We start from the raw sequence: 23,972 nt of genomic DNA on the forward strand, positions 1-23,972 counted from the left end.
TTTTAAATATCGCCTTTGAGATTACAGCAACCAATTATTAAGAATGTCATGAAAAAAGGTTTTCTTTGTAAGGTACAGTCTAGTTGTGTAAAAATTGTGCACAAAGATGTAAAATCATGAAACTTTGCATGTTGCTAATTTAAAGTTCAAAGTTCAAAATAATTGGCACCTGCTGGTGTATTCTACAGACCAAAGTGGGTTTCCAGGCTAAAATGAAGATTTTTCCCTCCAAAGTATATCAAATGCTGATTCAGAAAAACTTCACAACCTATATCTGAAAGCGAAGCCAACAAAATTAGCAGGGTGTGGTTGTCTGAAAAATTATATAATTCTTGACCTCAGCAAAAATTCCATGACCAACCAAAATTTATTTTTGTTTTGAATTGCAAGAAGAATCATTGTGCAGGGTTTTATACTTTTACACTTTTGTGCACAAATTTTTATAACATTTAGCACAATTAGACTGCTCAGCTTGATTACTTTCTTTTTCATGTATCGTCATTTGAAAAATTTTAATTTATGATGTTTTTTGGTAAAAATGTCTTTTCTTTTTGTTATTTTGTTACAGTCTTCCAAATACATGGCTAACAAATGTTTCCTTTTTTTTTGCTACTAAGAATAACCTAACAATACAACAATAACACAAAAAAATGGGTGAAGTTGACAAATCACAATATGTCATTCCCAATGATGTTCCAGTCTGTTTACTACAATGTTCAAAAGCTTTCAATGCACTGGAAAACAAAGAGAAATTGTACTGCCATTACCTATCCAAAGCTTGTGAACAAGGTGGTTTGATTGTGTTGTTGCAAACATCTCCTGAATCGGTCCCAGTATTTTTGCTTCTCCAGAAGATATTTCATAACGAGACAGTGGAATCTTTACAAACCAAATCTTTAGATGCAGGTGTTAGCGAATACGATTTCAAGGTGACTTTTTCTTTGTTTGCATTTCTGAAAACATATTTTATTTATTTAAACATATTTACTTTTATTCAACACCTAATGTCTCTCACTTCTTAAGCCACTTCTGCCTCTGCAACTCAATCTCCTAATAGAGGATATTCGGATAGAAACTGTTTAATTTTCTTCAAAAATGTTATGGTTGATGATAAATATTCTGTCGATATCTCTGTTTTTTTGCTTTAAAGTAGCCACGAAAATATCTTTTGAATTTCAGGCATTATTGGCGTTTGCAGCCGGCTTCTATTGCAACATGGGAAACTACAAATCGTTTGGCGATACCAAAATCGTTCCAGATATACCACAGGTTTGTGTCAAGTCATTAAGATTATTTTAGTGATTTTTTTGCACTTCTCATGAAATATAATGAATCTTTCAAAGCCATGGATTGTTTGATAAAGATTCTGCTCAATGATTCGTCTTACTAGAGGCTACCAAATATTCCTGAGAATTATAAACATCGAAATTTAAAGAAGGCCACCCCACACAATGCTGTTATAAATTACAAACTACAGCTAACTGCTATCTCGACTTTGAAAACCAGCAATATTTGGAGCTTTTTCTTAGTACTCTTGGAGGAATCGTTATGATAAATTTTCTTTCTAAACTTTGCACAGGAATCCTTTGAAAAGGTGATGAAAGTCAGTACAGCTTACCAATCTAACAAAGCTTGGTTTGATGAAGTGTGGTCTGCATGCAGTGATGACATGTATGATCTGCAAAGTCGACGCAGAGAACTGGGTATCGCGCAAAAGGTATATGATTTACTTTTTTTTGCTTCAGATACACCTTTTCGATCTGATTATTACCCAAAGAGTCTTTGTGTTACCCTAAAAAGATTAGAAAATCTATAGAAAGTAATTAGGATAGTTAACTATTGAGAGAGTTGCTAATTTTTTTTGATATTACATTCCCTCCTCACTATAAACTGTGACAATTCTTGCAACTTTAAAATTAATGACAATGAATGTAACCCTTCTAATTTAAAAAATTTAAACATTCACTTTCCAGGGAGTTTCAACATACTACTCAAGTAATATCACAGAAGAAGATATCGCATTCGTACAGGAATTCATGAAAGACCAGGTATCCCCTTCGTTGTATTTTCTTACTTGAGCTGGGAAGACATTGCAGTTGTAGTAGTTCGAGTATTATGTCACTATATAAATGCTTTCGCTTCAAACTTCTTATCATATTGGGCCGTTAATTAGCCTAAAACTAAAATGAAAAGTGAGATCTGTATCGCTTTGAAAAAGCTACCGAGCATGTTATCATTTTTAATGACAGAAACGAAAATACTGATGTATCATGTAATTATGCTTCTGTTTAATTTGATAGGTCAATTTTTAACGTTTTTTAACAATTTCAGAAAGTAACTTTTTTATTCATTTGAGCACAACTTTTGATCTAATGAATCGAATTTAAAGTCACCCATCAAAATTTAAGTTTTTTTTTCTTCTTTCTGATGAAATGGGAATGGTTCTTTTAAAATTTTTAGATTTTAAGAAAATTTGTTTTAAAGAGAGAAACTTTTTTGTGGCGCACCCGGTAGTACAGTTTGTTGTTTTTGTCTGTAAGCTGAAAATTCGATCGTACGAAGACCTCTGCGATGAAGTGCTTTCACTTTCACAGATAAAAGCTACTGTACAATTGTACACAGTTGGTTGACCTTGTGTGGCTCAGTTTCTTAGCTTGTTTTTTGGCTATTTTTTTAAATCGGAGTTAGTTAAAAGTAGAAAAGTGACGTAGCCATGTCTAAAATTGTCCCACAAAAGTTTCTTTTCCATATTGCCCACAAATTCGACACTGTGCGCCAAAGAAAAATGTATATGTATAGATTGGCTTTAAATTTCATAGGGCATGACCGATCCATACAACACAAGATTGTTCAAGAATGACGACGGATCTTTTCAACTTCGATTAGCATCCATTGCCACTGAAGGTATCAGCACATACTTTAATGTTCATTAACATATACAGACCACATACAGTGGTCAAGTATATGATGATAAAGTGGAGTCACCTTAACTCAAACATGCACGGGGAACACAAATTTGTTCGAGTTAAGAGAATTAATTCTGTAAATCGAATTTTAATTGTCGACCGCGATCGCATTTTGATTCGAATTTGTAGTTATGTTCGAACCCGTTTGATTGGCATCGCCCGATATAATAAACGTTGAAACTATTTTTTTTTTGCATTGGATAGAAAAATACGATGATTTAGACAAGATACATCCAATGATCGGGAAAAGACATTTGTTCAAAGAGAAATCCATTCAAATTATTCGTGGTGATTACTCAGCATTACTTCGTAGATCTGTCGAAGAACTCCGAAAAGCTAAAGTATGTTTTGAATGACCATACAGCTGACTTTCGCTAATTCGAACTTGAACAAGAAATCTTTTTTGTTCGAATTACAGGGAGGGCGCCTGGGAATTATTTCGAATTATAGAAATATTCGAATAATAGAAGTTTGAATAAACGAGTGTCTGCTGTATATATAGTCAGAGAATATTTGTTTGAAATTACGGTTTGCTCATCCGTTTGAGGTAATCTAAATATTGATTTAATAACAATATTTAACAATATTACAAACAATATTACTACCCCTTTAAAAAACAAGGGGAATTTTTATCGAAATAGGTTTTATGCAAAAGATAGAGTTAACTTCAATGGGTTCAACCGCCCTACAAGGACTTACCACCAAATTTCCCAAGAGAGAAAAATGCCATATTTAATCTGAATTCCAGTTTCTAAGAAAAGTTTGAAAGCATGTTCTCTGATGAAAAATTAGAGGATTATTATTTACATTTTCACCAATATTAGGAGTACGCAGCAAATGATATGGAAGCTCAAATGTTGGAGAATTACATTAAGTGTTTCACTTATGGAAGTATCGAAGCGCATAAAGAAGGTTCCAAGTTTTGGGTGAAAGATAAAGGACCCATTGTTGAAACGTAAGAAAAATAGTTAGCATAGGCGGCCGATAAAGGACCTAGTGCTGACCGGTGTTCTGGCCTATATATTTATAAAAGCCGGGATGGCTAGATGTCGTGCTTTTGCTGTAAAGTGTGTCGTGGTTAGGTAGGAAATCCTACCTAAGTCACGTGACATTACATAATAGATTTTCAGCGCTTGACCAATCAGAAGCTGTGCGGATTTTCGAAAATTATAGCAGCAATATATTTTGAGATATTAACTTTTTTTTGCCTACGATGGCTTAAAGCATGACATCTAGCCCTTCGTTCCTGCCTAGTGAGGGCTAGATACTTAAAAGCTTTTGTATCATAAAAACAAAGGGTTTTTCTGGTAAACGTAAGGAAAATAGTTAGCTTAGGTGACCGTCTTCCTACTTGTCATTCTTTATTTTATGATGAGTCTACTTGACAGTGAATTTTCACATATGCCATTCTACATTCTATTATTTCTTAATTTGCCACATTTAGATCCTAAACAAAAACTCCCCCATATTAAACCCCGTTACCGAAATGTGCTTTTTCATTTCTTTATTTCGGTTATGAAGCATTCTTAGAACTGTACTGTATTTACCGTCATTTTTTCTTTTTAATTCTTATTTCAGTTACTTAGGGTTCATCGAAAGTTACAGAGACCCTTCTGGAGTCCGTGGAGAATACGAAGGTAAGTCGATATCGAATAACGCATCATATTGAATAGTGGGTACCCTTTAAGGGTAGAAAGTTTCGCGAAGTCAAAAAGTCAAAAAAACTGAAGATGCTCTAAGAGAGAGCGAAATATTTTAAACCAGTATGTTTTTATTCTGAAGTCAAAAAGTCGCGAAATTTAGCAAATTTAAGTTTCACAGATAGAACTTTCGCGAATTCATATAAGATTTACCTTTTTTTGGTAACAAAAACTCATAAAACACGCAAAAAAATAGCAAACAGTGCAAAATCGAGTGTAGGAAAGTTTATTTTTCGTTAATTTTTTTACAAGGCAGAAACTTTCGCGAAAAAGAATCAAAATCGCGAAAAACGCGAAAGTTTCTGCCCGCGAAAGTTTCTCCCCTTAAAATAGTTCGAACTTCTATTATTCAAATCCTTCTATATTTCGAATTCATTCTCAGTTCCCGTCAAAGCAAACCCCGCGTAAAATGCTTTCTATAATTCGAATCTCTCTGTAATTCGAACAAATTAGACTTTTCGTTCGTTCGATTTCGAATTAGTGTGAGTTGACTGAATATGAATATATTATCTCTTGCTTATAGTGTTATAGATAGAGTTGATAGTTTACGTGTATAACCCAGTAATCTAGGACTTCAGGTAGTTTTTTTAGGTCAGTCAACATAGGGGAAGAAGGGATTTTCTTTCGTTTTTCTTTTAATTTTTGCCCTACCGAAACAAAACTAGCCAGTACCTTCTCACAAACCAATTTTTATTCTCAACTTCAGTTGAGTTAGAATCTGAGAATGTGTGTGTGTCTGTCTGTCTGTGTGTGTGTATGTCCCAAAACTTTGGGGCAGCCTGGAGACTTCAAAAATTGTTCGATTTGGCTGAAATTTGGCACACTTGTTCCTTGGGTGAATATCTGGGGGTGTTTTTTTCATTTTTCAAAATTTTTGATTTTTGGGGCCTGGGGACGAGTTTTCGCCAAAACGAGGCTAAAACTTTGGGGCAGCCTGGAGACTTCAAAAATTGTTCGATTTGGCTGAAATTTTGCACACTTGTTCCTTGGGTGAATATCTGGGGGTGTTTTTTTCATTTTTCAAAAATTCTGATTTTTGGGGCCTGGGGACGAGTTTTTCGCCAAAACGAGGCTAAAATTTTGGGGCAGCCTGGAGACTTAAAAAATTGTTCGATCTGGCTGAAATTTTGCACACTTGTTCCTTGGGTGAATATCTGGGGGGCTACAATTGGGCCTATGAAAAATTTGAAGCCACTGAAGTTGAGCCCAGTGCGTGGCGCACGTTCGACTATCTGTTAAAACGCGATAAAAAAGCGGTTTTCGTCTAACAGGCTACAACAATATCTACAACTTTGTAAATTACAAACTGCCGTTGAAGCAATACAATAATGCTAAGAACGCAATAGCGAGTGACTGAGGCGATTAGAATCTAGACAAACCAGAAGCTGACCGTCTCCGTTACATAAAAACAAGGATGCATGGAATTTAAACGGTAACTCGGTCAACTCTCTCTAATTCGAACATCTATTATTCGAATCTCTCAGTGTAATTCGAATTAAAATATTTGTCCCCTCAGCTGGAAAGCCGTTCGAAATACTCTCTGTAATTCGAATCTTTCTCTTATTCAAATCAAATTCTCGGTCCCTTGAAAATCGAATTGGAGAGAGCCAATTCTATTCTTTTTCATGTGAGATGATTCTGATTTTCTTCTTTTTTTTACAGGTTTCGTCTCTATCGTTGATAAAGAGATGAGTCGAAAATTCGGAACATTAGTTGAACAAGCTGAACAACTGCTTGCTTTTCTTCCATGGCCCAAAGAGTATGAGAAAGACAAATTTTTGAGGCCAGACTTCACTTCATTGGATGTGGTGACCTTTGCTGGAAGTGGAATCCCTGCTGGAATTAATATTCCCAATTGTAAGTTCGTCATCGTTTACAGTGTGTCAGTACCTTAAGGGAAGAAATTTTGCAGATTTGGCAGAATTAGCCAAAATCTGCAAAATAGGTTCCTGCTAGAATTAATTTTTTTCCTTCGACCGCCAAATTGAATTCCCGCCAAATTTAAATATTTTTATTCGTTCCCTTGATTCCTGCTATTTCAGGCCTTTAAAGAGGTTTTTTGACCAAAATTATCCTTCACCCATCAAAATAAAATTCTCGCCAAATTTAATTTTTTTAACCATTCGCCAAATTAAGTTCTGTCTGAAAATACTTTTTCAGCAATCCGCCAAAATTTCTTACCTTAGGGTGATTTAGAGTCGGTTCTGCCTTTTCAGGGTATTAAAACTGATTGGTTGAATGTGACGTATTGAGTGATATTACGTCACTAGCAACCAATCAGCTATTGGGTCCATGATGTAAATGTCAGAAGACATTGCAATAATGATGCATACCATGAATACATTACATCAAAAGCAATGAAAAATATTTACTTGAAGCAAAGAAAATATAGACCATTTGTTTCATTTCATATATATTCACAAATTAATAGCCAAGAGCAGAGGTATAAAACATGAGAGTTCTCACAGCTTTCCCTATATCACCCGCATAGATTTTCAATGTTTACATTTTTGTCCTATTCGGCCTCTTTTTCATGTTGGAAAAAATAAACTCGGGAAAGGTGTATTAGAACAATATACTGAATTAACGCGCACCATTCTGTTTTGATGATTCGTTTTAACAGCTGTAATGTTTTTGCAAGCTCAGTAAATCGTTCAAAGCGAAAAGACAAAAAAGTTAGACACGCTTGAGTATATTTTCCTCCTTGAAAATATAAACCTCATTCGATATGCAGATATTTTTGTATCTTTATTGTCCCTTTTAACGCTGGCCTCTTCTGCACCGACTTTAATCTTCAGACTTGTAAACGCCCAAAATCCTTAGATAGGCTTCAAAAAAATAAGATGAACTGAATTCTGCATCAATTATATTGGCTGAAGGTGAAAGCTTTTTGAAAAGTTTGAAATGGATTAAGTTTTTTCTTCTTTTTGAGTGAAAAAACGGGTAAATTAATACTGCTCTTAAATTACAAAAAATTTGTCCTTTTTACGCCGTAAGCCTAAAGAATATGCGAATAATCACTGTTGTAAAATCCTTTTATGTCAGAGATTAAGTATAAGTTGTATTCCAATGTAGACATACTAAACAGAACCTGATAATGTCAGCTTTACTTCTACGACGAAAATTTAATTTAAGAAATTTCTTCTAAAGGAGTGTGATTATTCCTGCCTTTCGAGTAGTTCTGTAGGGGGGATAATGACTGAAATTTAAAGATTTAAGAACATAAGAGGTTCAAAATGAATGAAATGTTCGAAAGTCATATTATAATTTCAACAACATTGAAGCCTGAGAATTAAAAATTTACTGGTTTTTATAATAAAAGCGTGTAGTTAATCAACAAAACATTTCTCATCTTCAGATGATGATATTCGCCAAGATTTTGGATTCAAGAACGTGTCACTGGGTAACGTTTTGGCAGCTAATCCTTCCGGCGTCAAAATCACTTTCCTTTCTCAAGAAGACGAGGTATGAAGTATCAGTTTTATTATATATGCTCTTTAGTTTATAATAGAAGCATTTTTTGCGACGCACATACATACAGAGGGGTTGGGGCGATTGTCGCTCACTATGGTTGGGCGTCGAAGATCATTTTTCATTTCTTCAACTTCTTAACACCATCGAACGCTATCTAATCAGCTAAAGCAGGTTTTGGACCTCTGAAAGTGATGAAGGGGGCCTAATACCTGCCCCAATCCCTCCGTATGTACGTCGGAAAAAATGCTTCTACTAAATTTTTGGTCCTTTTACTTCAAACGACTCGCTGGGACCATCAGACACAGTTGGAGTAAAGTATTCGAAAATTTAATTAAAGTGACGGAGCTTGATGCCATTAAATTGGCAAGGCCTTACTAAAAAGGTGTATTCATTTCGGTGTCTTGATTTTACCGAACTAATCAGCACTTAAATCACCCTGAAAACATCAATTATTATCAAGAAAATCAGATTCCCAGAGTATTTTACACCGCAAGTATTATCTCAAAACTTTCAATGGGATTTGATTTTGCGATTTAACGATGTTAAATTTCGCGAAAAAGGGCGAAAAATATGCAATTTGAACTCGCGAAAATTGGTCCAGTTAAAGTGTTTTACTTTAGTCCGCTGACTTTAAATTTTGCTACGAGTAAGCTTTGACGTTTTTTAAACTCTGTGTAGCTGTATTTTAGTTTGTATCCTTTTCTCCGATAATTCTTTACAGGCCTACTTCACTATGCAAAGATTAGGCTAGACGATGCTATCGTCCGTATACTATAATATATTATCACGATATAACATAGTTTGTATATTATAAAACGTAATATGTTGCGCGGTGGAAAATAGAGTCTGTGTTTACAACAGCTACCTCCGAAAAAAATTCCCGTCTTTACGTTTGTTCCTCTTAGATGAAACTTGTCTTAGACTATGCCGTAGTCTAAGCGAGATTAATTTTCGCGAAAAAGGCGAAATAATTCGCAAAAACAAGAAATTTAAACTTCGATGATTCTTTACAGGAGTTGTACACGAAATACAAAGGACCTTCATTCGAAGTGCAAGTTGGACTTCATGAATTACTTGGGCATGGCAGTGGAAAGCTTTTTCAGCAGGTTTGTTTGTTTTTTGTTTTTTTTTACATAATAGTAATAATAGTAATAATAAATAACATTTTTAGTGGCTGGCCATTGTCTCCCCCAGGGGCCACTTTAACCCTATTCAACCTAGGCTTTTAGGGGCGGTTCAGAACTAGGGGGGGGGGGGGGCTTTTCCTGTACCACCCCTTAACTTTTGATCTAGTGGGTCTTTTTGGATGAAATTTGGCACACAAGATCCTTGTGACGTAAGGTAACTTTTGACAAAAAAAAATTTTTGATGACGTCACTCATCATGCCCAAAGTGAGCAAAAACCGAAAATTTCCTTTGTTCTTATAAATAGCTATTGTATTCTAACGAAAGCTTTAGAAAAAAGTTGCCTGAATTTAAAATGCTTATTTTATCCTAAATATACAATAAATTACGGTTTAAACGATATATTTGACAATGAAAATAATTTTGTATTGGAAAAGTGTCAATTTTTGTGACACCTTACTGTCAGAAATGTCATCATGCTCAAGGTGTGAAAATATTTAGGTGTCAAATTATTTTTTATTTTGAAGCTAAATAAAAGTTGGGAATTTACAGAAAATTTCACGGCAAAATCTCTATTATTTCAGGAGCTATTAGCAATAGTTTGACCTCCGAACAGAAAGAGCCCCCCCCCCTAGGCCGAATAGGGTTAACAGAAAAACAACTGGAACGATAGCTGATTAAGATAATAAATAGTAAATTTCTAATTGCAACTGGTGTCCAGTAGCGGTTGACCCTGACATGTAGTATATGGGTTTTCATTTTCCTTTCACTCTATATGGCCCCTTGGGACTTCAAAACCAGTTTTTGCCAAGCTGGAAAAGCTGGGAAAAATTTTCTATGGAGCCATGAAGGGGTTAAGATAATTTTGGCCTAGGGACCCGTGGAAAGTCAATTTTTGAAGTTCCTTATTGACTTACTCTTGTCTCCCGAATAGACGTGGGGGTCCGAATAAGCAGGGGGGGGGGTTGGAAAATTTTCTAAATTCTAATAAGCGGGGGGCGGGACAAATTTTTTTAAATTGATATCAATTTCAACAACAAAAAAGAAACTTTAACAGATGAACACGTAAAATAAGAACCAATACTGACAAAAAGGACAATTTTAACAAAGCTTAAGGTCTATCTACACTGTAATAAAATATTGAATTATTTGAATTTTATTAGTGGGGGGGGGGTCTTAATAAGAGCGGGGGGTTGGATTTTTTTTTCTTAACAATTAGCGGGGGGAGGGACGTCTATTCGGGAGACAAGGGTAATCCGGTTGTACCATCTGATAGAGCTTGAAAAGTAGATCTCCAAAAATAGAGTCATTTGTCTTATTTGGTTGATTCAGCAGAAAATGGCCGAAAACCTTGAAAACGCTGATTCAGCAAAATTTCAAACTCAAATAAAGTTGAAGCAAAAAAAAGGTCATTTCGCCACCTTTAACTCGATTGTCTCCTTAACTGGAACAAATTTTCTTGTCCTTTCAATAACAATGTCTTATTAACCGATCACTATATCTCGAAACTCCATAATTCGAGCAAATTTGTGTTCCTCGTGCGTCTTCTAGTTATGTAAACTCGAATGCGGTTAGGTGAAAAGACAGTAATGTTTTCTTCTTACTCCTGCAAATGTTTTTTAGTTTAGGAAAGATTTTTACTTTATCATCAATATTAGCAAAATTACGTTGTACTATTTTTAGATCTTTTTATCATTTTGATTTAATTTACAGTAATATATTTCTCAGGTCTATCGACCTCTATGAAATAATCATGCTTAACATACAATTTTACAGTTGTAGGCGCACAGTGGGCTTCTTAACCAGTCGTCTTTACAATATTTCATTTTCAGTAACAGGTTTGTTACAGATCTTCTTAAAGTAGAGTTTTGTCCGAGGACTTCCTCTAACCTTATATATCCAGCTGCCATTCTTTTGTAATTTTGTTTTCTCCTTAGCCTTTCTATGCCATTCTTTAATAGTTTCGCGTTCTTTCTTCGAGAAATCGTCGGTTACTCTAAATTCGTCTTTCTCTAATTTGTGGACTGATGCCAGAGTCTGACGTTGTTCTCTCGTTCTCTTCGTTTTCGTCTTAGCACGACTTTCAAGGGTCGCCATCTTTTTGTTTTGAACATTTCGTCCTTCCGAGCTCCTATTCTTTCTGCGTTGACGATGTTTACCTTTAATCCCATTTGGTTTTGTACAACTTCTTCAACATAATCCTTATCACCTACACGTTGCTCTTCTAGGTCTTCATGTTTGTTCTCTCCGAGGTTGCGAACAATGATATTGTACTTTGTTAAGTTTAACCATCGTTCTTCTTCTTTCTCTTCTTTGATGAAATTCTTGATCGTTACCTCTTGTTTCTTTAGCTCATCTTTAGTAATGCTAGCGTATGTCTGTTGTTGCTTTGATTCTATATCGTAGTCTTTTTTCTTTAGCTCATCTTTAGCGATGCTAGCGTATGTCTGTTGTGTTTGGATCCTTTAACGTCATCATCTTTGTTTACAAGATCGTCGATCTTCTTCTCCAGTCTATCCAGTCTAGCGAAAACACATTGCTCATCTTGATCTTTCTCTTTACCTTCAGTATTTGTTGCCTTGTTATTGGCCTTGATCATTGCAAATACTATCCTACAAAAAAAAATGTATTTTTAAACTTTCGCTTCTAAACCTATCATGTAAGAAGTGAATGGATATGAAAATACTATTTGGGGAAAATTCCTGAATTTCAAGCATACAGATTCGAATGTTGACAATTTTTTTTTTCTCTCTTTCAGAATAAAGATGGTTCATTCAATTTCGATGCAGAAAATGTCCTTCACTTGGAAACTAAGGAAAAGGTACAAACAGTCTCTTTAACTCGAACCTCTATAAGTCGAATGTCTCCTTATCTCGAACAAGTTTTATGGTCCCTTTAGTTTACAATGACTTAACCTTTGCTCCGTAACTCGAAATTTCCTTCACTTGAACAAATATGTGTTCCCGACCAGTCCCGACGGGTTCGAGTTACGGAAACTCGAGTTACGTAGACTCCACTGTAATGCACTTGTAAACTGATTGATACCTTGTTGGAAAGGTGAGCTCTCCTTCTTTGGGTGCATGAATATAGAACACAATAGAGAAAGTGGTGTGGACGGACAATCACAAATAGAGTTAAATGCACCCTTTAAAAAGGGGTTTGCCAGTCTTCTTCGAAACTCTCCCGCCGATTTTTTTCCGTACCGCAATAACGCCATATTTTCACGCCTTTACTATCACTGTAACCGACAATCACATCGTGTACCGTAGTGCTAATGTAGAGCATACTACGGCTACGGTCGCAGGTTCAATAGTTATTTACAGTTTACTCTCCCTTATTCGAACCTCTGCAATTCGAACTAAATCCATCCCTTAAGTTGGAAAATGGTACAAAATAGTCTCTAATTCGAAGAAAATAATCCAACAACGAGGTCAATTGTAGCCTCATTTTCTTTTAAAATAACATAAATAACATAAGATTTATTAAATTATTTTTATTAAACCCAAAATCTTAATTTGCCATAAAAGCTTGTAACTTGAGAGTAGGAAAAGGTACATATGCCCTTTTAAATCAGATGGTGAGGAGTTATAATCTTAAGTCTGGGACTCGGTATATTGGCGAATTCAAACTGTGTATACACGTCTGCCGGGTTTGAACGGTTAAATGCCCCTTTTGAATTAAGGTAGCGAATTAATTTTTCTTTCTTGTTATCCAGGTGAAGAATTGGTACCACCCAGGGGAGACATGGGATACAAAGTTTGGATCATTGGCCTCGTCTTACGAAGAATGTCGTGCAGAATGCGTTGGTCTTTTGTTATGTTTGAATAACACTGTTCTTAGGTTAGTGACAGTTCATTTATATCCCCCTCCCTTTAAACTCACAGACGGTTAAGTGTTAAGGGCGCTTTAAAAACCCCAATTTTTGACGTTCGATATTCGAAGATCTCGAAGCAATTTTTCAAAAATTTGTGAACAGCTTTTTACAGATTTTGCCCTCCTGATTCGTCTCTGACTTTTTTTCGGCCGACAAAGGAGTGTTGTAAACCTTCTTTAACGAGACAAGAAATATTGGTTGTTAATACAGCGGAGTTCCACGCAATTTATTTATCAATAAATAATTAAATTTTTGTTGTTTCTTGCCTGTGAAGTCTTAATAATGGGAAGGCAATCACTGAAGAGTTTTATAACGCAAATTGGTTCGAATTAAGGAGGCTTTTGTTTTAGTGAATATCAGTCCGAGCGAAGAATCTTAAACCCGAATTTTGGCCAAAACTCCAAGAAGAATGAAAAAAATTAGCCGAAAAAACGGTTAATTCACAAACTTTAATCGGCGCGAAAATATTTTGTTCTAAACTCGGAAAAGAAATTTACACGCAAACATTAAGGTTTCAGAAAGTTCTTAATAAACTTTCCCCTTTTTATTCTCCTCTTTTTCAGTATATTTGGTCACAAAGACGAAGTGGCTGAGGATATCATTTATGTTAACTGGTTGAATATGGTTCGAGCTGGTCTCCTGGGATTACAATTCTATTCGCCCGAAACTGAATCCTGGAAACAGGTTAGAATTACTTACGACTTCAGTTGAGCTAAAATCTGACTATGTCTGTTTGTATGTAATGTAGTATGTCTGTCCGAAAACTTTTGGGCAGTGTGGAGACTTAAAAAAACTTCACTGAAGTTGAGCCCAGTGCGGTTAGCACGTTTGACAGTTGTGGTTTAGGGTATAAAAACGGAACCAATTTTTACAGTTGACACCTAAGTAATTGTTGGCAAAATTTTTCAATTTAAATTTTCAACAAAAGATTTAATCGGAAAAGTAATTTTCGCGGTACACCGCCCCCTCCCCCACCAAAAAAATGAAAATTACTCTTGCAAAAAAAAATCTGCTGAAGGTAGGATAGCTCCAAAATATTTGGGGGGGGGCTAGATTGTTGGGGGGAGCCTAGATGATCTGACTGAGACTCTGGGGGCTGTTCAGCTAATTTTAAAAGATCTCTTATCCTACTATATTAAATCAAATATAAAAAGCAAAAGATTTGTAAACATAAATATTAATACAAGTAAAATTTAGTTTTCATTTATCAGTACTCTACTCGCATATATACTTTTTATTGACTTCTCTCTACGGGGACAGGAGGACAATGAACAATTTTGTTTTTCCCCAAGTGTTAGGGGACCTAGTACAAGGCAATTTTTTGGGGGGAGCTAGAAGGTCCCCATACTTTGTTTGGGGGAGCTAGAAACCTGGCTGAAACTATGTTAGGTTCCAAGGGGGGGGTACCTAATTGACAGGGGGTACTTATTGTCAGAGGGGTTGGAAATTGTACTTCTGAAAACCCAAAAACAAGGTAAATATAGGCTAAAATCTGGCTGATTAGAGCAAATAAGGGGCCTTCTCTTAACTATTTTCATTGTAAAAAATATTGGAGGTCTCAAGGGAGATGATCACCTTGGTAATTGTTTCAAGATAAGGCAGTTGTTCTTTATGTAATTTATGTAAAGGTCTATTCAGGGGGGGGGTTTCATGGTTGGCGGAGGAGCGGAATCGGCTCTTTTTTCGGACGGAGTGGCGGAATTTGGCGAAAATTTAGACGGAATTACGGAAATTGGGTTCTCTGACGGAGACGGAAAATTAGACAATTTTAGTGCGGAAAAACGGAATTTAGCAAAAAAATTTGCGGAATTTCGGAATTGGTAAAAGATATTCAAAATTTGCGGAATTTTCGACAAAAATATTGAATTTCAAAGGAATTTTCGGTGACGGAATTTTGGTTCAATTTAAGACGGTTTGACGTAAATTGGAGAAAAAATTGGCGGAATTGCGGAATCGGGTACCCCCTGAACCCCCCCCCCCTAACCCCCCCCCCCCCTATTCAGACAGTGGGAATCACAGTTAACTGACGAGTCTACAAATCTCAGTGGCTATTTGAACGATTTTCTTGATCTTGAATAAATGTTCTCTCTATATGATTTTATTGGGACTTAGGGTCTTGTGTTTGTGTTAATTATTGGTCAAGCTCTAAACAAAAATTTCAAACTAGATACTTTAAATGCTATAAATTTCCTGATATAATAGTGTTTGTAAACTGTTTGTAAAACATTTTGTGATAATTTCCAGTTGCGAAACTGAATACTCATTTTGTAGTTTCAATAGCAGGGCTTGGTATTTGTTGTGTGATGCAATGGATGTTACCACCGCCCAGTATAATTTCTCTCGTGTACAATTGGACCACTTTTTTATCTGGGAAAAGACCTTGTATCACCTCTCTTGCTTGGCGATCCGTTTCTGGTCTGTCAAACCCTGGCAAGATGATTGCGTCATTTGCAATGTAGAAATTGACGTAAGATGCCGCCATGCGTTCGCCCACGTCACGTCCAACATAACCCTCCATTGGCGTTAGGGTGTCCACTTCTTCTTGGGTGTAAAATAAGGGCGGTTGCGGACAAAGGATTTTGTGAACTGTTAAGGAGCGTCCTTGAGCATCTTTTTGTGCCAGCAATTCAGCTTCACATTGTCGACTGATATCATATTGCGGATCTGATATGTCATTTGACCATGCTAGCAACACGTGACCTGGTTTCACAAAGCATGCAATGTTGTCAACGTGACCGTTTGTGTCAAGGTCTTTATATAATCCTTTGGTCATCCAGATGACTTTTGAAGCACCCAATGTTTCCTTTAGAATGGTTTCGATCTCGTGTTTTGTCATTTCCGGGTTCCGGTTCTTATTCAAAAGACATTCTTCTGTTGTTAAGATTGTGTCTTCGCCATCTGCGTGAAAGCTGCCACCTTCCATGACGAGTTGCTTTCTCTCCATAACCCCCATATCTACTTGGTCCCCATATTGTGGCGCCAATTTTTCCACCATTTTTGTTGCCAGGACCTTATCTTCTTCGCACGGCCAATAAGCGCCGGAGTCAGGTCCTCCGTACGCGTTAAAGTCCCAGTCGACTCCTTTCAAAATAGGTTTTCCGGCACTAGAAGTTTGGTCCACTTTGAAGGCGAAGGTCGGTCCAGTGTCGCGTGCCCAAGAATCGTTTGATGGAGCAACGTGGATGAAGATACCTTGTACTTCGCCTTTTTCTTTGATGTCAATTCTGAGCTTGGCGGCGTCTGCTTCATCGTTACAAAACATGTGAACGTCTTCTTTGCCGTGACGGGAAATAGCTCTTGCTACCTATCATAAAAGATTTTAAATGTTATTGACACTTACAGACATAATGCAATTCATTCTAGTCTTCTGCTCATCCTTTAGCGAAAAGAAGTATATCTGTAAAGAGGTCTGCGATTCAGATTAATTTTATTCATCATGTCAATTTTCAATCAGCAGAGCCGAACTCCCATAGATAGACTAAATGAGCACAAGAACAATTTTTCATTAAGACTGTGTGACCTCACCACGGTTTGTCTCCAATTATTGAAGAATTTAGGGGGGAAAGTGATTATGCGTGTGTGGTTCAAGCTCTCAGTGCACAGTTTGTTTGAAAAGCCTCAAATCAAATAACATTTTTTTAACCTTTGAAAATTCTGTGAACTTCATCTAGGTGAAACTGTACTATAAATGATGTACCCACCTCGCGAAAAGCAAATCTGGCATATCGACAATCTCCATTTTGTCCTCTCCAAACAGCAGGTATGTGTGGATAATGCAATATGACTCCTAAATGAGGCTCATACTCTGCTGGCATTCTTGTACCCGCTACCTCTGTCATCTTGGTGTTTTTTGTATTTTTTTGATTTTCTTGTCCTACTTTACTTTCTCTCAATCAGTTTGGTACTGAACTCTGTTAAAAGCTCATCTCATTTTATATCGACTTTGTTATAATTGCCGAGTTTATGTTCTTGTGATCTGTAATTACGTTTACACGTTTTTTTTTTATAAGAACGTCAAAAATTTTTGAAGCCTTCGGATGTTCTTAGTTTTTTGGATTTGAAGCCTAAAAATGTTCTTAAAATGTTCTTATTTTCAGCATTTTTTGAGCATTTTGATGTAATTTCTTAAGAAAATGCATGTTTTTAAGTCTCCAAAGCCTTAGAATGTTCTTAGAATGTTCTTAAATTTTTGGGCCTCGAAGCCTTATGTTCTTATATAGTTTGTTCTTATAAAAAAAAAAACGTGTACTTTGATAGTCTCTGCAGACAATAGACTATTGACCAACCTTTATTGATATTTAAATAGAAACATAAAAAGAATTAAGGAATGCAAAGTGGTGAGATGTACGTAAGCATCATTTAATGAATGTTTTCTGAATCTGAGTTGGACTTTGTCTGGATAATTATATATCAGGGGGGGCTCAAAATCGTCGAATCGATAATACATCCGGAACGACCATCCATCCGGCCGTCGCAATAAGCATCCGGCCGTTGAACCGGAATGAGTATCCGGTCGTCGAAACGGAGCATCACAGTCGCCGAATAATTGCCGAGTTTATGTATCGGAGGATATTGAGGCCGACAGTAAGTGAGATCGATACAAAACAAAGTTGATAGTTGATATACGGCTCTATATCACCTAAACAGACGACGGTATTTTTGTGTTTTTTTGCCGTCGTCGAGCAAAGTGGACGGTGATTTTGGAGACATGTCAACTTTGTTTTATATCGTCCCCCTCACTTTATCTCGAATACATAAACTCGCTATTATGTCTTGTTAAAACCACGCTCTAAAAAAAGAAATTTGACGACTGTGAAAGTACACAGAACAATTATCTAGCTCATTATTCGTAAACAATCTAGATTAAAAACGCTTTTAAGGCTTTTCTCGAAAACCAGGTTGAGAGGATAACAGTGATTGATTAATTTTCTTTGACAGCTTCCGTCAACTGACGTTTGTTATGTCCAAAAACATTCCAAAGGGGACTATCTAACATAATCAGTTATAAACATATTCAATATACTCTCCTCTGTTATTGGATATATATTAGACATTAGCGTTCAATACACACCAAACATTGAGTTTAAAGCCCAGAAGGGGCTAGAAATTAATCTTCAACTTTTCTCAAGCAAAAAAAAAGTGAAGCCTTATGATTTGCGCCGCAATTAGAATGACGGACTGCATCTAGCACTTTCTTTGTTTTCACGCGGCGCATTTTTCGAAATCCGGCGATATGTTTTACTTTCAATCTAACGTTTCTATGGAAACCACGCGGGTCACGTGTTTTGAAAATAAGTGGCTTCATTTCCCATCCAGGAGTTTTGAGTCTAGCCCTTCGGGCTTGGAAGTCAATGACACCAAGACCTTATTTTTCTTATACATGGTGTCTACGGGACCTCAAAAAAAAACTTGTAAATAAACCCTCCAACCTTGAAAACCTATACTTATGGTAGGTATGAAAAAATAAAATAGCTAAAAGGGTATTTTTCACTTCCTCTTCAAATTCTGAAAACTGGGTTCTACAAAACATCACTGCTAGGGAAGAAAACCATAGACGGCGTACTTTCAACACAAAAAGTCAGCCTCAACTTCCATCTAAATTTTTAGATAGAGAATACCTATACTTTTTGTAGGTTTTAAGGGCTATCCACTGGTATCCAACAATTTGGATCAAAGTCAAATTCAAAATCCTTAAAAAAAGCCCTATTTTGGGCCCAAAATTAAAGATTCAATAAATTTGCTACGATTGGGTCGAAAAACCTTGTAAAAAATTATGTGATACCCTTTGATACACACATCATCATGTGTACATTGCCTGATTGTCCTTTTGATTTTCTTTACAGGCCCATATGAATGCACGGTACGTGATCTTACAAGTATTAATGGAAGCTGACAGTTCACTGGTCAGTATTGAGAATGTTACAGGAGAGGATGGTGAACCTGACTTGTTGATCAAAATGAACCGAGAAAAAATCAAGACAACCGGAAAAGAAGCCATCGCAAACTTTTTGATGAGACTACAGGTAAATTACCTACCAATCTTAAGGCATCAGAGGGATTCGGACGAAATGTCCTTATTTTTCTGCGCGTTCACGCAAATATGTGTCCTCATTCGATTCTATCGGCTCCAGAGCAAACCCATTGGATGCAGATTTTATAAATTTATAAATTTTGATTGTGTTTTTTACAGAAAGCCAAGAAAAGTCTTGTCTGAATCCGGGGAAAATTGTCTCAAAAAGACGTGCTTGTAATAGTTTTCCTTTTTGACATTATTAGGAACTAAACTGTTCTCTAATGAGAGATTTGATACACCTCTGTATCAATGCCCTGGTCAAATCCTCCCCGGTCGATAACCCGGTGAAAAAAAATAGCCAAATATATGGCCTAATTTAAAGCCCCAGATAATGAGGGAACCCATTCAAAATTAATCAAAATCTTCCACCTAGTGCAGAATTCGGAAATGGTCATACCCCAGTCATCAACTAGTTCAAGCATTCCCCTTCATTTTTTGTCCACCTATCCTTAACATAAAGGTTTGGGGGCCACTTGAAACAAATTTCATCAAAAATAAAAGTTTCAGTTTTCAAGTTTTCTGCAACTGTTTCTGTCTAGACAAAAACATTTGATGAATTTTCGTTAACACGTTTTTTGTTTCAGAAACCCATTTGTATACTGTTTTTTTTTCGTCATTTGAGGTGGGGCCACTCCACGTTTATTTATAAGAACAACCAAAGTTTTTGAAGCTTCGGATGCTCTTAACTTTTTGGACCTACCCCGGTGGGTATATAAATTCACCTCTGTCCGTTCGTCCGTCCGTCCGTCCGTTCGTTCGTTCGTTCGTTCGTTCGTTCGTTCGTTCGTTCGTTCGTTCGTTCGTTCGTTCGTTCGTTCGTTCGTTCGTTCGTTCGTTCGTTCGTTCGTTCGTTCGTTCGTTCGTTCGTTCGTTCGTTCGTTCGTTCGTTCGTTCGTTCGTTCGTTCGTTCGTTCGTTCGTTCGTTCGTTCGTTCGTTCGTTCGTTCGTTCGTTCGTTACCAGCTTTTCTCGAGATTGAATCATAGGAATCATCTGATTTTTGGTACAAAGGTGCAAAATGGTGATGGCCAAAATGTGACGGAGCCCGATTTTCGAAAAAAAAAATTTTTGGGCAAATTTGGGCCAAAAAACGGCTAAAAAACGGTTTTTTGGACTTTGTGAAAAATTGGATCATTAATTTTTTCTAATTTTTTACATGAAAGTAGGGTATCATCATAGGTAAAAGATGGCTGAAGCAGATTTTTGCAAAAAAATTTAATCTTTTAATCTATAAGAATCACTATTAATAAGCATACATCAATGATTTTAGTCAAATTACTCAATTTTTTTTATGAGATATATGTTTTTTTTGCTCACGAGGGCTTACTATTAAAGAATATGTGTGTTAGCCATGAAATGTTGGTTGCTTTGCATGTTTTTATAGAAAAACTGGCTAAATTCGATATTTTTTTATAAGCACATTATCAATTACTTAGGTACGTTAGCTTTTCTCGAGATTGGCTCTTTCATTCTTTATGACTTTTTGCACAAAGATGCATAACTATAAACCCTCGAATGTGACGGAGCCCAATCTTTGAAAAAAAAATGTTTTAGGACAAATTTGGGCCGAAAAACGGCTAAACAACGGGTTTTTTGGACTTTGTGAAAAATTGGATCATTGATTTTTTCTGATTTTTTGCATGAAAGTAGGGTACCATCATAGGTAAAAGATGGCTCTGGGAGATTTTTGCAAAAAAGATTTGTTGGCTCAAAAAACGTATGTTTATCTATAAGAATCACTATTAATAAGCATACATTAATGTTCTTAGTCAAATTACTCAATTTTTTTATGAGACAGATGTTTTTTTTCTCATGAGAGCTTACTTTTGAAGAAATTGTGTGTTTAGACATGAAATTTTGGTTGCTTGGCGTGTTTTTATAGAAAAACTGGCCAAATTCGATATTTTTTTATAAGCACATTATCAATTACTTAGGTATTAGCTTTTCTCGAGATTGGCTCTTTCATTCTTTATGATTTTTTGCACAAAGATGCATAACTATAAACCCTCGAATGTGACGGAGCCCGATTTTCGAAAAAAATGTTTTTGGGCAAATATGGGCCAAAAAACGGCTAAAAAAAGGGTTTTTTGGACTTTTTGAAATATTGGATCGTTATTTTGTTCTGATATTTTGCATGAAAGTAGGTAAAAGATGTGTCAAGCAGATTTTTGTAAAAAAAGAACTTTTCAGCTCAAAAAACGCATCTTTATCTATAAGAATCACCATTAATAAGCATACATCAATATTCTTAGCCAAATTACTCAATTTTTTGATGAGATAGATGTTTTTTGCTAACGAAGTCTTGAATATGAAAGAATATTTCAAGAGCATGAAATTTGGTTTCTAAACGTTTTTTTATAAGAAACAAACGACTAATTTTAATAAATCGTCACTATTTGTGTTCTGAATGATTGTTTAACGTTCATATGCTCACGTAGATATCAATAATATATGTGTTAAATGCATAACCAGGTAGGTCCATGAAAGTATCACTTGTTTAGTATGAAGCCTAAAAATGTTCTTAACATGTTCTTATTTTCACCATTTTTTGAGCATTTTTGCCCATTTTGCTAAGAAACCGGCTGTTTTAGAGTTAGTTTTTAATTGTTAATTGTTGATTTAATTGTTAAATTTAAAATGTTCTTAACTTGTTCTTGACATTGAGACCATCGAAGCTTTATGTTCTTATATATTTTGTTCTTATAAAAAATGTGTAGCGTATTTCAGTTTTCAAATGTTTCCTAGGTGAAATTCTCACTCCATTGAGATTTTTTGAGACATGAAAATCAGACCCGGTGAAATTTTACATTTTTTATAGTCACCCGGTGGGTTTTAAACACAAGTGAGTCTCCGAGACAGGGGTGTATCCATCTCAAAAATTGTCAATTTGAGCAAGGACACTTGTATAGCTATACAAGTGTCCTTGATTTGAGAACATCTCTTACTACGTTATTACGTTTATGTTATTTTAACAGTTATATAAAGCAACAGCAGATGTCGAAGCGGGGCATGCGATGTATAAGAAATATTCGACAGTCGGTGAACGTATGTTAAAAGAACGTGTGACGGTGCTGAGGAGGAAACAACCACGACGACTGTTCATTCAGTGTAACACCGCTGCGACGGCAGGTAAGTCACATCTTTTCCAGACTACACGCAACCCTTCTGATATGTTTTGATATAGGGGATGCGTATCGTGTGTGCGTATCAGAGTGGGTGCGTAGAGCTTCTCTTCTTAAGTCTTTTCCAAAAATAACTAAAGAACTGACCGTCCGTCCGTTCTCAAACATTAGCGAGTTTATGTATTTGCGCTTTTGAGGACGGTAAAGTGACTGAAGCGATTTGGAAGAACCCGTTCTTCTGACCCGTAAAATCGAGGACGGTAAAAGTGCTGATTTACCGTCGTCCTCAGCTGGTCATGATCTAGTCAAGTTAGAACCTTACCGTCTCCGCCACGCACACATAAAACTCGGTATTGCATCACTTGAGGGGAAAAGATACAGCTGAAAGTAATGCCTCGTTGGAATGATAATTTTAAGCAGACTGATTTATTGTTGAATATTCTATAAATTTCAAAATTCAGTAGAATTGAAAAAATCCAAAAAAATGAAATTGAATTTTTCTCCCTCAAGAGCAATGTTTAAAAAAGTACAGATACCGTAGTCGATTTATCGGAACAGTCTTTTGAGTTTTAAGCCTAGGAATGTTCTTAACATGTTCTTAATTTCCCCCATTTTGTGTGTATTTTGTTCCATTTTCCTAAGAAACTTGGTGTTTTAGAGTCCGCAAAGCCTTAAAATGTTCTTAACATGATCTTAACATTTTGGCCATCGAAGCCTTATGTTCTTATATAATTTGCTCTTATAAAAAACGTGTACCTTCCTAATTCTCTGTGTCTTGGCTAGACTGAAGGGGCCTCAAGGTTGAGCACTAATGCTAAAAAAATTTTTTATCAAGAGTTTTTGTTGTTTTTTCTCAATAGGCGAGAAAGATGTGAGTTTGAGGGAGTACGAGACAACATGCAGTGGAATGATTCAATCAAACATCGAACGTTATCTTGAACACGATGCAGAATTAGAACAACTATGGAAATCGGAAAGACCTTTCCATAAATACTGAATGCGACATAGAAATTGACTAAATTCTAGTCTATAAATAGACTTAAATCTAGTCTAAATAGACTAGAACATAGTCTATAAAAAGCCAGATTCTTCTATAACTTGAAGTTTTTTTGAAAAACTAAGATTTTCCGCAATAAGTAATGGAAAACAAAATTCATCAGAAGAGAATTCATAACACAATATGACAAATATGCAATGACTTTTACCTTGGTGTGCAGCAAAAATCCTTGAAAATATAATTTTGGCAAGAATTTTTTGGTGATTGGTGTAATTATTTTTAATTTTGGCCAAGGATAGGCTAAATCGGTTAACTGTAAAAAAAACTTTAATTTTGACAGCGAATTAAAAAGAGTTGTGGCAAAGTTTGCCAACTTTAGTTCGTGTTAAAATTAGTCCATGATTTTATATCATTCCGATGTGCTCATCAGCTCTGGTGAATTCAGGTGGAATAAATTCTCACTGGTTTTTATTTATAACTTCAAATTTATCAATGTTTTTGAATTACTGTGTTTATAGATTCATTTTTCTTATAGTGATTGTTCGGGTTGAAAATATTTTTAATAAAACATAAAAAATCGATGCATTTTTCGATTGCTAATTTTTTTATACCGGAAAATGTTTTCAGAATCTCAGGTTTGTA

General features: G+C 35.9%; 2 protein-coding genes across 2 annotated transcripts; one reads left to right on the forward strand and one right to left on the reverse strand.

Annotated features, from left to right (window-relative positions):
• The first annotated feature begins 611 nt into the window (after positions 1–611).
• On the forward strand, positions 612–23,911 carry LOC136802631 (dipeptidyl peptidase 3-like). Its single transcript, XM_067059383.1, has 17 exons — positions 612–929; positions 1,180–1,269; positions 1,580–1,717; positions 1,974–2,048; positions 2,820–2,904; positions 3,171–3,307; positions 3,791–3,921; positions 4,545–4,603; positions 6,329–6,523; positions 8,025–8,131; positions 9,154–9,246; positions 12,024–12,086; positions 12,981–13,105; positions 13,703–13,823; positions 18,983–19,162; positions 22,187–22,340; positions 23,194–23,911. The coding sequence occupies exons 1-17, from the start codon at positions 651–653 to the stop codon at positions 23,328–23,330; spliced, it is 2,169 nt and encodes a 722-aa protein (XP_066915484.1). The 5' UTR covers positions 612–650; the 3' UTR covers positions 23,331–23,911.
• Positions 15,300–17,102, reverse strand: LOC136802633 (putative agmatine deiminase). Its single transcript, XM_067059385.1, has 2 exons — positions 16,841–17,102; positions 15,300–16,443 (listed from the first exon to the last, which is right to left on the reverse strand). Exons 1-2 carry the CDS (start codon positions 16,976–16,978, stop codon positions 15,400–15,402), a joined length of 1,182 nt encoding a protein of 393 aa, XP_066915486.1. The 5' UTR covers positions 16,979–17,102; the 3' UTR covers positions 15,300–15,399.
• Positions 23,912–23,972: the final 61 nt, after the last annotated feature.

This window comes from Clytia hemisphaerica, unplaced genomic scaffold, assembly GCF_902728285.1.
Source record: "Clytia hemisphaerica strain Z4C2 unplaced genomic scaffold, Clytia hemisphaerica genome assembly, whole genome shotgun sequence".
NCBI classification, from domain to species: Eukaryota; Metazoa; Cnidaria; class Hydrozoa; order Leptothecata; family Clytiidae; genus Clytia; species Clytia hemisphaerica.